The sequence below is a fragment of the Periplaneta americana genome, chromosome 16, assembly GCF_040183065.1.
Source record: "Periplaneta americana isolate PAMFEO1 chromosome 16, P.americana_PAMFEO1_priV1, whole genome shotgun sequence".
Lineage (NCBI taxonomy): Eukaryota > Metazoa > Arthropoda > Insecta > Blattodea > Blattidae > Periplaneta > Periplaneta americana.
In genome coordinates, this window is record NC_091132.1 from 156333538 (window position 1) to 156348712 (window position 15175).

The 15175-nt window shown below is 32.5% G+C and overlaps 1 protein-coding gene and 1 long non-coding RNA gene across 5 annotated transcripts in view; both read right to left on the reverse strand.

Moving 5' to 3' along the window:
* The window catches only part of LOC138691517 (zinc finger protein 235-like), a 52775-nt gene that overhangs the window by 6150 nt on the left and 31450 nt on the right, over positions 1-15175 (reverse strand). For 3 of the 4 annotated variants that reach the window (XR_011329893.1, XM_069813523.1, XM_069813521.1), the window contains 3 exons: positions 5550-5647; positions 4079-4216; positions 3298-3380 (listed from right to left, as the gene is read on the reverse strand). Coding sequence is in view for 3 of the 4 variants with exons in the window: in XM_069813523.1 (XP_069669624.1) it covers positions 3298-3380; positions 4079-4216; positions 5550-5642 (314 nt within the window). In the remaining variant the exon portion in view is untranslated. The other variant, XM_069813524.1, reaches the window with a different exon arrangement.
* Positions 7787-14167, reverse strand: LOC138691504 (uncharacterized). The gene is made up of 6 exons (XR_011329890.1): positions 13620-14167; positions 12500-12656; positions 12143-12393; positions 11755-11880; positions 11321-11528; positions 7787-11108 (listed from the first exon to the last, which is right to left on the reverse strand). It is a non-coding gene; the product is annotated as an uncharacterized lncRNA (long non-coding RNA).

The following is a 15175-nucleotide window of genomic DNA, read 5'->3' on the forward strand; positions in this document are numbered from 1 at the left end:
ACGGAATTAAAAATTGAACAGAATTAAAATTTATTATATTAATATTAATAATAATATTAATAATAATAATAATAATGATGATACCAATAATAATAATAATAATAATAATAATAATAATAATAATAATAATAATAATAATATGAAATTTCTAAATCCAAAAATTGAAATCAACACAGATTTTCTAGTTTCTTTGTTAGACCTCAGGATCTGTGATGGACATCAGAGAGATGCATCAGAGCGAGCGTGGGATATCGTTATCAGTCCAGGAAGGCACTGACTGAATGAATAACGATCACCTACGAATATATCCGATAAATCACGAAGTAAAGCAACACAACAAGTGATCGGGTCTGAGGACGAGCGCTTGGTGCTCATGAGTGCTCTTCTGGTAGCAGTAAGCCAGTACGCAGTAGGTGAATGTAGGCTTGTCTCATCAGTTCGTTTCATCAAAACGAATGTTGAAGATGATTCAATAGTATCGACGTCGATCTCAAGCAGAGGCTCGGACACCATCTCTGTTGATGGTAAAAGATTACAAGACACGATATCAAAGGTATATGTATGTATTTATTTACACTGCAAGTGGGCAAGCACCTGGTGGCAGTGGTATATACAATATTAACAATACACAATAAAATTATAACCAATACAGAATAAAATTTACAATACACAATACAATTTTACAACACATATACAATTTTACACACAATACAATAATAATACACAATACAATTTAACAAAATAATAATAAAACATAAAATAAAATACCTAATTTTACAATACAACCTACATAATTATCTATAGGTCCTACATAAGTTTCAATAGTCTTTCACTTTACTCTCATCTCATTCCCTGTAGTGGCACTATGACGCATTTCACTGACACTTTAGCACACATTTCACTGACACTCTGTAACACATTTCACTGACACTATAAAACACATTTCATTGAAGCTATAAATTATCACTGATCGGAACTGTTCACTGCACTGTAAAACCATAACTTCACTGACTCACATCGCTTCACTGATACAACAGTTCAAATAAGTCAAATAATTACATCCTTATGCATACTTATAAACAGAACTACATTTAAACTAAACATTTCTAGTCTAAGGCCCTCTTACACGCTAGTTTTAAATAATTTACAATTCAAACCAAGGAAGTAAACTCGTCAGCCTAGATAAATACATGTCACCTTAAAAAATTAAATGTTGAATGTCACCTTAATTTTAATTTTCACTTTATATACAACTTCTTAAATTATTCTTGAATCTCCTTAAGGAAGGACAGCCCTCAAAGACCGCTGCAAGTAGGTCATTCCAATCATTTATAGTTCTATTTAAAAATGAGAATTTACCTACATCCGTTTTCTGTTTCCTACAATACCGAAAATAAAATTACATCAGCAGCAGAGTCAGCTCTGCTTGGACTAAATTCGGAGAAGTAAGGGATAAGAATACCTTAAAGTACACAGGATTGTCCACACCTGTGGAGTAACGGTCAGCGCGAAACCAGGTGGCCGGGTTCGAATCCCGGTCGGGGCAAGTTACCTGGTTGACTTTTTTCTGGGGTTTTCCCTCAACCCAAAACGAGCAAATTTTGGGTAACTTTCGGTGCTGGACCCCAGACTCATTTCACCGGCATTATCACCTTCATATCATTCAGGCGCTAAATAACCTAAGCGTTGTAAAATAACCTAATAAAATAAAAAAATTAAAATATTCCCAAGTTAGTATGAGCAAAGTTCATATTACGTCTGAGATGGAACAAAATATATCACTACTAATTTATTATTTTGTATTTCATACTTCGATAGATATTTTTAGTTATCACGTATTAAATGTAATTTCTTGGTATTATATACATTTTATAGTAATATAATCAAACATTTCATTTGCATTTACAGTAATTATCACGATTAAATTTGTGTGTCAGTTTATTTTTGAAGATAATTGTTAAACTGAGTAGGAAATAAATATTCGCGTAGGCTTCCGCGGCTGGTGAACATGGTGTGTGGATAAGCTTCAGGGCTTCTACCGCATTGTCTTGGTGTTATTGGCTGACGTCAGCCCTGAAGCTTATCCACACACCAGGAATTAAATATATTTATACAGAAAATCATTTTAGGCTGTTTCAATCTAAACAAAGAAAAATGTGTAATTAATAAAATTTCCACTAAAATACATAATTGTTGAGAACAATCGAATGATTTCTATAATGATTATTCCATTGTAGGAGTAAATCATTCGAATGCATGAATGAATTGTTCAATAAAATTGCAGTATATTGATTACTCATTCTATACGTAGGTCTATAGCCAGAGAGCAGCGCTCTTTTTTCTTATCGCCATGTAAGTCAGGTGTTTAATTTAATGAAGATCATGGTCAGATTCTGGGGCTGTTAGAAGAGTCAGTACGCAACACCCACACAGAACATTCGAAGCTTATCATTCTATTGTTGCGTCATATGATTCTGAACTCGAAGCTCTTATCATTCTCTTAAAATGGAACATATTCTGTTATGCGAGTACATATTTTGTATAACTCCATACGACTTGTTGTGGTGGGCAGCAAAGTCAATGAATAATCGAGTGACACTGTGAATATTTCTATTACTTCGAATGGTTTTGATAATCAAATAATTCGAATGAATTCATTCGGTTTTTACCAATACTGTACTACATAGTACTATAGCAAACTGCTTCGCGTACAGTGGTTGAAACGAGCGCTCGTTTGACTGGGGAGCGATCTCCCGGGTGATCTCGAGCGAGCGGAGGCCAAACCAGAGCTCGAGCGATTACACACAAAGAGCATTTGGTAAAACCGATCTTAGATATCGTTAAGCATCGCTCTCTTGCAGGTCTCTGATGGACATGCTGCAGAGAAGTAGGACTCACTTCCTTCAAGGCTATAATCAAATGTGTATTAGAACTGCCAGATGAGACCTGAGAAAACAACAGGAACTATATTTCCTGAGTACATTCCAGTAGTCAGTGAAAATGGTCAGTGAACTGTACTCCATTAAATGTGATATGTTGAAGGTAGGTCTATGCCTTAGCATTTTATTTGGCAGCAGCAACCTCAGCTCGACTATTTGGTAGTTGTAGGAGTGGTAAAGTACCGGTAAGTCAGCTATTCGTGATAGTGATAGGATATTATATCATTCATGTCATTTATGTCCGCAAGGTAAACTGCAGTTTCCAGATAAAAAAATAATCACTTTGAAGCAACAAATCTTTTTATGTTGTCATTGTTTAAATAAAGCAGTAAACTATGGACTCATATATTTCTCTCACCTCTCTGTAAAGACTTCATTCTCTTCTGCTGTTACTTCCAGTTTGACCTCCTCCTTCACTAGATCCAGCTCACAAGACTTTTCCTGTAGGAGAAGTTCATGTAAAACAGTAACATAGGACAATAATACACGGAAATCAATGCATGGCAGTTTATATACTCAACAGATTTGAGTATAAATTCTACCAATGCAGTATACAATATAAGAATTGTTGGTAGAAACTTGATTTGGAAATAAAGACAAAATATTAAAAACAGAATTGATTGCATTTTTTATGATATATCGCGTATTTAATACATTTTACAACACAATGAGTTAATTCAAAGTACAAATGACGAGTCTCGCACGAAATTCTATGATGCTCACAGCTGTCAGGGAGTAAAAATTACCACACCTCATCCAATCTTTAGAGTGAATTCAGTAATGGAAACATTTTATCATGGATGTGAGCATCCATTTTCACTCTACTGTATTACCAGCAAATACATATATGATTCAAATAAAGTAAACAGTGCTAGTAAGATAATTAAGTAAAAAATTGGGCAAAGGTAAAAATTATGTGCGATGAAAACTTGAAAATTAATATGATTCACCGAACACTCAGGTTGCAGTCTCTATGCCAAAGATGAGGTGGAAAAGATTTAGTATGACTATAGCATGAAGAAATTCAAGGAACGAAAGCAAACAATACATTCACTGGTCACTTTACTGTTGCAGCCAGATGAGCCAGTAAATAAGGTAGAGAGAACTAGCGACCAACAGACTTCACACACTGCTCTCACCTCAGCTTCACTCTTCAGCACTGGAAAGACAATTGGCGCTGCAGTTTCCTCAAATGTCATCTCTGATTTCACGTCATATCTGTGATCTATACATTCAGTTTCTATTTTAGTGACGTCCAAATCTAATAAATTTCTGTCCTGCAAATAAAGAAGAAAATAATTAGACAATACATCATATAAAGTTGTTCACGAAAATTCCGTGAATATTTATAAAGTCAGTCCACAATATTATTACCTTTGATATCTTCGAATTCACGTGTACCTATTCGGAAAAAACAATAGTAAAATAGTTTATCTAAAAACTCTCGTAACATAGCATATACCAGTAAAAGAATATATTTTATTGTATGATATTATGATGCCCGTATGATCACAAGGAACCACAATGCAATATAAAGGTTAATGTTATTTTAAGTGAGCTATTATTGATTTAGTTTTCAATTCCTTAAGGGTATATGTACATGAAAGATAACAAATATTATCAGATAATGCGGGCTCTAAATTTCTAAATTTTATAAGGAAATGAACTCACAATTAGACAAAAATTACAAGGTACCACAACAAGACTTATTAGAACGTCAATATCTGATAAAAGTATAAAAAAGGTTACTAATAATATTTTTTTAGAATTCACTTTTACTTTAAATTAAACCAAAGTTTGAAGACTTTCACATATATTATTTCATAACTCCACAACTATTAGAGATAGAATTCTGAAATTTTGTACACTGATTTAACATGCATTTATGCAAAAGGTAAACTACAATAATGTCCATTTCTTTGAAATTAGAAAAATTAGGTCACAAAATATTATGGAAATTTTAATATATTTTATATAGGGCAAATAAAAAATTAACTGTATTAAAATAAACAACTCTACATATCAGAGAGTAGTCGACTGTTCAGAAATAAGTGTTTCTTACATGCGGAAAAAATGCTAAGGATGTCAGAGAGACCATAACAATGTTGTGGTTACCAAATGATGTAACTGCAGAATTTTTTTTTTTTTTCGTACTTTGATAAATCTAGTCTGAAAAATATTATTAGTAACTTTTTTATACTTTTATCAGATATTTAAGTTCTAATAAGTCTTGTTGTGGTACCTTGTAAATTATATCCAAATTTATTTTCTTACAAAATTTTGGAAATTTAGAGCCTGCATTTTCTGATAATATTTGTTGTCGTTCACATACATACACCCTTAAAAGTGCTTCTAAAAATCAATGCGAGTAAGAAAAATTCAAGATTTTTGTGTTTGCAATATATTTTCTGAATGTAAGTACAGACATGATTTTGTGACAATGCGTGTTTTAGGTGAAATAAAATTCCATTTGGAAACTCACGTTCATAATTTCAACATTTTTTAGTTTTGTTTCATCTCGTGCAAGAAAAACAATTAATTACAAAGGAATGTGCTCCCTGGTTATAAATGAGGCATTTAGAAAATAAATAGTAATTGCTCTCAATATACCCCAGATAAAGGCTTCTTCTCTTCTATATGTGCAATACCACTCATCTCTATACCCAGTGGATCGGACCCAGGTTCCAGCTTGATCACGTCCATTACGACTGGAAAATGAAATGAAGTAACATTAGTTAATATGCAGAATGTGAAATATTCAGATAAACTTACAAGCTAGGCAATAATAAGTCCACATCTGCGTAGTGTGTGTATTTGTGTGTGCGTGTCAGAACACAGAACGATTACCACAAATACAGAGTCTTTCATAAGTAACGACAGTATTGAAGAATCAATTATTTTGGATAATTTTTTAAAATGATGTTCATCCTCATGAGAAACAACCCTTCCCAGTGCCGTACAGTCGATTTAGAAATTAACACTCCCTCACCTCTCTGTCAGAGGAAGCTACTTATCCATGTGTAATATCAGAGCCTTCTTGACTTACAAGCCGGAGCCATACATCGGCAACACTGTAATTAACTGTGAGCCTGAGGCCGACCATACACGTGTTTGTGCTAATGCCGATTTTCAATATAAATTTATGTTACAATACAAGTGTGTGTCGATGGATTTATGTTCGCGGTCGTACCAAACGTTCATTATTGAGGTATTATAAACTAGCCTATGTGCGTGTTGGCAATAAAATCAAGACAATAAATGAAAAAAAAAAAATGGTTGCAGTCTTTGGAAATTTTTACGGTTAGTGATGACAAAGTAAATATTAAATATTGTATAAACTACATTTTTATAGTTTTACTTGTGGTTTGTGATGTATCAGAATTCTAGCCAAATTGTTGGGTCTCGCCTGCTATATCAATAAAGTTACGCCGTTGATTTTCAAGTTAATTGTAAACAGCTGTTTTGTGATCCCATAAAATAAGTTGCAGTTTTGAAGATTCAGAATGCCTGCTATACGTCAGAACTATCTATAATTTATAGATGCATAAACTCACTTTGTTGGTTTTCAAGGTTTATTTATTAATATTATTCCCTTTGTAATAAATTAGTTATAAACACGTTTCTTTTCACTTCGCATTTACAGGATTTCAAGTTCACCAAGTTCACGCTAATTGGAGCATACTTAATAGATAATGATGTGTATTGTTACGTATGTTGAAGGTATTTTTCTTAACTTTTTCATAGATCTTTATACTTGGCCTTGGCCTATTTAAAATTATATTTTTAAAAATTTATAAGAAATAATTCAGGATAACAGTATTGTTATGACCACTAGCGAGGTTCAAACTAAAACTGGCTTCCTGGGTATCGGAAATATTTATTGAAAAGCACGACAGATCACATGGAATTAAAATGTAGGCCTATATGATATTCCAGACCTTTCACGTCAGAGGTGAAACAACATAAAGCGACAAAACATTGTAAATTTAATAGCCACATAATGGTTAATTGATTTGAATAAGGTATTGCGAAAGTACCGTACGTCGTTATTTTATTTATTTTTGGTAGAAGTAACATTTATTTAAGTAGTTATTTATTTTCCCTAGTACCATCAATTGAAAACACGTATGATTTTAATTTTTTTGAAGTTATAAGTGGCTGTATGCAAGTATTTAGGCGGTATTCTGAAATTCAAATAAAATACCATTTAGAATTCCGTAATAAATTACGTACATCAATACGCTGAATCTTGATCATATGCACTTAGTTCTGTATCAATTAATGTCGAAAATGTACATGTGACAACGAAATCAAAGCACTAAAACGTCAAACGTCATGCCTTTATTTCGCCTCTGCCCGCCTCCCCTCAGCGTTACCAAACCTACCCATGCTCCGGCTTGTAAATAAAGAAGGCTCTGGTAATGTGCATTTGATGCCAACGTAAAATGAGATGGAGCATGGCCTTATATATAGTGAGGATCACGTAAATTCAGTTCCCAAACAGCAAATATTTCCGCCTTGTCAGTGTTGCCAACTGTTACCAGATATCACCACATGTAGTAAAATCACGATCCTATGTACTGAATGACTTCTTTACTCACCGTACTTTACCTTAATGTTGGAAGGTTATTCTAAATAGTTTCAATAATAATGAGAAATGTATTGCTATGTTCTATTCTTTTATTCCTTTACATTATTATTAGTATTAGCATTAATAGGTTACTAGACGTAAATATACAACAAAGTATAGTATATAATATTCAAGAATCAAATCTGTTCCAAGACCAATTAAATTATTGTCACTTCACTTCAAAGATTCCAGCGTACATATACTGTACTTCCTAAAGGTAGATAAATTAATAACCAATTGACTTTTGGTTGGAATTCGAATGAACTTCTGATTATCTTTTGAAATTAGTAAGGAAATGGATAATACAACTATGCTAAAACTGAAATAATAATAAATCAACTTACAAAAATAATTTTGGTCCTTAAAAGCCATAAGTAATTTCACTTCTAGATACCTTTTTAAAGATTTCATTTGTTTGTAAATTGCTTAATAATGCTACACTTACACTTATTATTTCTGCAACTCCACGTCTGTCATTGAAAAAATGTATGATACATAACTGTGAAGTCTCTTTTTGGCTCTTGTGTCCTAAATTTAAATAAGAAAAAGCAAATGATTCAAGAAATGTGAGCTGGTGAAAATTAAATACTCAATTAATAAAATAATTACTACCAAAAGAATATTTTATTAATTCTATACAAAAGATGGATTACACAGAACAGATGGCCAGAAATCATAGATTTATACACAACATACAGCATGAAACGATCATCAAAAAATGCTTTTTGTACACAATAACATCTTTCAAACGAAGTGAAATAGCCAATAAGTTCAATAAATATTATGCTAATAAGTAATAACTATAATTAATAATTATCTACAAGCTGTAAAAGGGAATAAAATAGTATATTGTTGAAATTAGGGGGTTATGGTTTATTACGTGTATTTATAATTTTAATTACTTTTTCTACATTTAATTATATTTTAATTTCTATTAGATTAGTTGGTGGTGTGGTTGTTAGTTTTATCTGTGTACGTCAGACTATTAAGGAAAAACTGAAAGAAATATTAAATCTACTATCTACTTTATATAACAATATTTAATCAAGAACTGAATATTACTATTAATTTAATAACATAAGACCCAAAACATCTCCAAGTCCAGACAATACACATGCTGATTTTCTTAAACATGTTGGCAAACAAGCAAACTCACTACTTTTATCTTGTAATCTCATCTAAAATACAATATCTGTTTGGAGAAAATCTATCATAACATCAATTTTGAAAAGCAATTATTCAACTAATATCTTTTCGAGTTATCGACAGATACCACTTACTAGTATGATAGCCAAAATTATGGAAGAGATGATTTCATAGATTGAATTGGTTCCTGGAATCTAGTAACTAACTTTCATTTTATTGGGTTGACTTTAGAGAATTGCATTCAACAAATGGACAGATTTTAAATTTTAGTCAAGATATTAAAGATATTTTAAACAGAAAACAAAACAACTTAACAATTTTAATTTATTTTCAAGGATCATATGGCTCTGTAGATATAAATCACTTAAGAAATTGCAAACTTAGGGTGTCCATGATAAAGTGTTACACTGGGTCAGTGACTTGATTATTTGATTCATTGTCACAAATATGTAAATAGAGACAGATTCATCTGGGCTACCCACATTGTTGTTTTCAGGAATACATTTTCCAATATTAATGTCGATGGTCTAACTAAAGAAATAGATCTTATGATAATCTCATCATTTGCAGATAATATGGTTGTCTAGAACAAAAAATCACAGTCCACAAATATTAATAAACTGAGCCAAAATCCCAACAGACTTTTTGACTCTACTTGGAGAACTCAAACTTGCTCAATTATGGGAAACTTTACTAATAAAACACAATCCCAAGTTATTTCAAAATTAATAGTATATAAGTTAACTTTAACAGATGATGTTAAGAAATGTGATACTTCTCCAGACATTTTAAAAATCATTAGAAACGATAAATGATCTGGTCAGTGAGTGACTACATACAGTATTTTTTATAGATGGATCCTGTTTACCAAGCCATAGATGTAGTGGTGTTGTAGTACAATACCAGTATATTCCCTTTTACAGGGAATTATATTCAAACACTTGTTTGCCCCATTTTAACCGTGACAACGCTTTTTAGCTTTTTAAACATTCTGGTTATTGTATTGTGTTTGTGTTTAGTGAAAGATTTTAGATAAGGGCGCAAATAGCCATAGTAGCTGACGCGCCCTTTTTAAACGCCACTAACTAACTAACTAACTTCAAACACTGACTAATTTTGATAGTGAAAATTTAGATACACTTTTAAGCTTACAAAATCTCCAGTATCGACTTCATAAATCTGAGAAGGCTGTCATACTATCACATTCAAAATCAGATGTTCTTGCTGCAGTAATGGACGTAACAGCATGAAATCTCAATATTTTACAGTGTTTTAATATTTTAAGCAAAATGGTCGAATTACATCGACGACTGGTACTTCCGTGGATCCATGAACTTTATGGAGTGGGAGGTAATGAGGTAGCTGAAAGGTAGCAAAATTACTGTAAGGTTATCTATACCTGCATCTTACCACACTGTTAAAAGAATAACAAGATCAGAACATGACAATGTGGTAACAAAAATCGGAATGATTCTAAAGCAAATGAAAAAATTGCAATAGGCCATCCAGCGTCTGCTCCACGATGGAGGAAAATCCTCAGAAGAAACCAACTAATCAGACCAAATGGGGGATCCAAACTACCCTCGAGTGCAGCTCTGAATTTGCAGGCCAACGAGTCTACCGACTAAGCTACATTGGTGGCTCCATTAAAAATATGAAGTACATGGCACTCAGATTATTAAATTGACAAACCTAAACAATTATTCATCAGTTAAGCTATAAAATATAATACATAGCAAGCAAGTTAATTCAATTTAAAAGTATAAACAATTCAATCAGTTGAAATATACAGAAACTGATAATAAATATCATGCAAATTACTTCACATTAGAAGCATAAACAATTCATCACTTGTGGTATACAGCCTACTATTTAATTTACAGCACATACAATTCATCAGTTAAGCTATAGACCTACAGTCTACTATTCAATTTACAGCATATATAATTCATCAATTAAGCGAAACAAAAATATAGTACAATACATAGTAAAAATAATACACCTAATTTAATAACTGAACTTCTATGAAAATCTACAGTGGCAGTACTCATATTATCACAGGCCATGATTGTCTCAAATATTTACAAAGAACTGATATTTCAGAATCTCCCCATGCCATTTCTGAAATCTCAATGAAGATATGGATCATTGTCTTGACTGTTTAACTTTACACAGCTTTCAATCATCTGGTTAAATATTGGAGTGCAAGATAACAAATGACATCAACTGCTGAACACTTGGTATCAATCAACCAACAACTTCATTACATTAAAGGGGAAAAAAAACTGAAAGAATTAATTGTATATAGACACAACACATAAGACAAGGCCGCTTCAGAACAGTAATTGGCAAGGCTCTGTTGTTTTAGGATTCTTATGTAGATTCAATTTCACCTGAAAGAAAAAAGTAGCATCTATAAGTAGTAGTAGCAGTAGTAGTAGTAAAGATAATAATAATAATAATAATAATAATAATAATAATAATAATAATAATAATGACTGTAAAGTATGGAAATTAATATTGCAATGTAATATCAAAAGGTGATTTCACACCATCAACTCTTATCATTTAGTACAACAAATCTATTATATTCAGTTGCAATCACCAGTAGCTGTTCTTTCCTCCATTTTGTTGTTGGCTGATTTTTCACAAGTCTGCTATGATATGCAGCACTATCCATGACAATAACGCATTGCCCTAATGTTCTCAGGTCAACAACTGTGTTTGCACCCACTTCTCAACTACAGGGCTATTCATAGCACTATGGTAGTCCTGACTTTTCTTTCAATTGCATGAAAAAATTAAATCAGCACCTGCAATAAAAATTATACCTGGGCATATAATTACGTCACATGAATTCACAGCATTTAAATAAAGAAAATAAAACATAACATAACATAACATGACATGACATGAGATCCTCTTTGGTGAAAGGCTTTCCCACGTTTTTATTTAGTCACCAATTTTTATATTTTTGTACCCTGATTTAAAAAATTACTCTTGCCAAATTTATGTAAAATATAAATCAATATAACTTACCGAGTATAAATCCACCTTTCGTTCCGGCATCTAATCTTCCACCCTCATTTGTTGGTCTATGAATAACACCATTCATGTCACTGGAAACTTCACCTGGTTTATTTCATGAATAAGTGGGTGATCATACTTAAAAAAACAGAGAGAGAAAAGCAATTCACATTGACACTCTAAGAGACACAAAAATTTTAAAGACAGGAAAACCGTTGAAGAATTTTATAACTAACCTCTAGTTATAATATGAAACTATTAATTGCAAAACATGTTGTTCCCACCTGAATTCATTACTAGTAGCCTATATTAATTGCAATTTCATATTCCACATAAGTGTTAATCTATTTGTTAGTAAAAAATTCAATCACTCAATGTCTCACAATACATTGAAATTTACCATTCATAAAAATCCAAGTCTCATCCAAGAATACTACGGGTTTAGGGTTCTCACGCTCCACATTTCTTATATATTCTCTTAAAAACGAATAACATCACTTTCTCATACATGTGTATAAGGATCCCCTTTGCTCCATAGAAATTTCATCTCTTTCAAAATTTTTTTCACCGATGATAAGGATACTCTAAATAAATATGTTTCATAATCATCATTCATATGTTCCAGAACTTTTGCTGCTGTTAGTACTTCCCCTGTAACAGTAAATGAAAATTATGCCATATTTTTATACATAGGCCTATGACTAATATCAGAATTACATTGCATAAATCAACACAATAATTCCTGTAACTTCCCTACCTTTATGTAACTTGTCATAAATAAATCTCGCAATTGCATCTTTCGTAAAATCATCAGCATCAGTCACTGGATGTTTACGTAGTCTATGTTTTCCTGGTGTCACGAGTGGGGTCCCCTTGTGTGAATTTATCACTTTCGTGGCTGTAGTTAAGCCAAGCTGTAATAACAAACAATAACATAATACTTCTAAAAGTTGTTATATCATAAAATTCATGCATAATACCAACATTTACAGCTATATGAATAGAAAATTATCAACATGTTAGGTTGGGTCTACGATAGGTTTAAGTAGGCTAATATTTAGGTAATTCTCCAGAAAAGCTACACCAAAGAAGGCATAATTTTATTTTGTTTAATTGATTTCTGTGATATTTACATAGTGATGAACACGTGGTTTTAGTGCACAGCCACAAATACTTTCAGCACAAAAATCCTTTGACACTTACCTGTATATTCTAATGCATTGTTGTAGTCCCTCCCTCAAACTTGTTACTAATTACCAATATAACATGCGAGAGGTCCAGGACGAAGAGAAATGGTTAGTTTCCCAGTAGTGCGTCCTCGTCCTCTCGAGTGTTATATCTTAACAAGTACTTTGGGTGGGGTAGCTTTTCTGAAGAAACACCATATTTAATATTACTTAGACCAGTCATGAATAAATTATTCAGCCAGAGTCAACGTTCCTATGCTTTAAAGAGTATGTTATATAGTTATTATATAAAACTGAATTATTTTTAAGCACCATAACAGGCCAACATTCATGTAATATTTGCTGCAATATCAAGTTAATAATTACAATATGACTTGTATTTTCTTCGGCCGATGTGGCATGTAAATTGTGATCTGAACGGTTAATTTAATACCAAAAGAGAAAACTGGAAATTTACTTTCGTGCTGTTTGATTACTTGTTCGTCTAATTTGTAAATGTATTTAAGCTATCACCTACTGCAGTATTACAGTATCTTAAATGTATTTAGTTTGGCAATATGAAAATCACTGACTTGATTAAACATTAGGCCTAACCTAAAAATTTGTTTTGTTTGACCACAATCATGAAATTATTAGTGCAAACTCCTAAAACTGAATCCCACTTTGAAATGTATGCTTAAGAATACTTACTCCTAATAATTGTCCTATTCTGGTTGTAATTGCTGTCTCCGTTAGCATAATTCCTTCTTCATTATCTTCTTTCTTCAACTCATTATACACGTGAACTACAGATTTCTGAAGCGTACTCTGAATGCCACACATTTTCTTCCTTGGAGGAGTCACTGCAACACTATTTCATTTTTTTGACATAGTAATAAAAATCTAAACACGAAAGAAATTCATTAAAATTTGAAATAATATTTCTATCCATTACCCACGTGCATTATCACGCCCAAGTATATTATATTCATTCGTACTTATCTGACTATTCTTGAATTATAACCACAACGCAACACATAACATAACTATTATGTATTAATATTAATACTAATATTAATTAATTATTAATAAGTTCGAATTTCACTATCTTCCAGTAACCGGCTGAGAAATCTAGTACAATTTTAATTTCATGGAACTCCAGTACCGGCAAATATTGTCGATATTTGCCTCAGCTGCCAACATACCGGTTACAAAATCACTACCATTTATAGTATTTGTCAGTATCGAAATTCGAAACGAAGTTGGCAAAAGAAAATTCAACCTTCAAACTAGAAAGTCACCATAATCCACTAGCATTTGTAGTAATGGGGGAAAAATGGTTAGGTTTCACCCTTAGGGTATCAAGTTACCTGGTCTTCCCTATACGAGGTGAATCAGTCGCACAGCCCCAATAATAATAATAATAATAATAATAATAATAATAATAATAATAATAATAATAATACCTGCATAGAACAGAAATTTAATCGAATTTTCAATCTGGTAAGCTAGTAATACAAAGACAATTCGCGTGCTGAAAACTGTGAACCTTATGGAGTAACTGATTACAGGTTATAAATGTATGTACATGTATGGCCTACAGCACAATGGATTGCAGGAAAGTTTGTGGAAGTCGTTTCCTACTACCTTGTTGTTGAATACAGTGCAATACTATGTTGCCCTCTATTCATTTTGGTGAAACGAGGATTGAGCGGATTCCGACGATTTTGCAATACAAAATGTTCGAATTATAAAGCGAATTTGATGGAATTTTTTGTGGAGATGCATTTTAAAACTTAAGCATTCTATTGGTAATTGTTACAAGTAAAATAACTGTAGAGATATGTGGCAAATTACCTGTGAAATGAAACGTCCAACGTAATGTGAGTGCAAACGTTCTGTTTTCTAGTCAGTGAAACGATTTTAGTCACATGAAACACACGATACGATGTAATGTGAAGAACGCTGAACTGTTATTAATTCAATACGCACTGAAAAACACTCCGCTGGAGCATATATTACTACAATAAACACATAAATTTCACAACTGAACTTTCTTTCGAAGCCCGCCATTATGATACACAATGACGTCCTTCAACTGCCAACGTAAAAAACAAAAAATCACTACTTCACGACAGCCACACTCAATCGCTTGCGTTTTCGATCAAATTCGTGCATGCACCGCTTTCCGGATCAATAAAGTTGAGGCTCTGATTCACAGTCAAATGACGGAAATTGTTAACATCCAGGCCTTCATATCCCTTCCA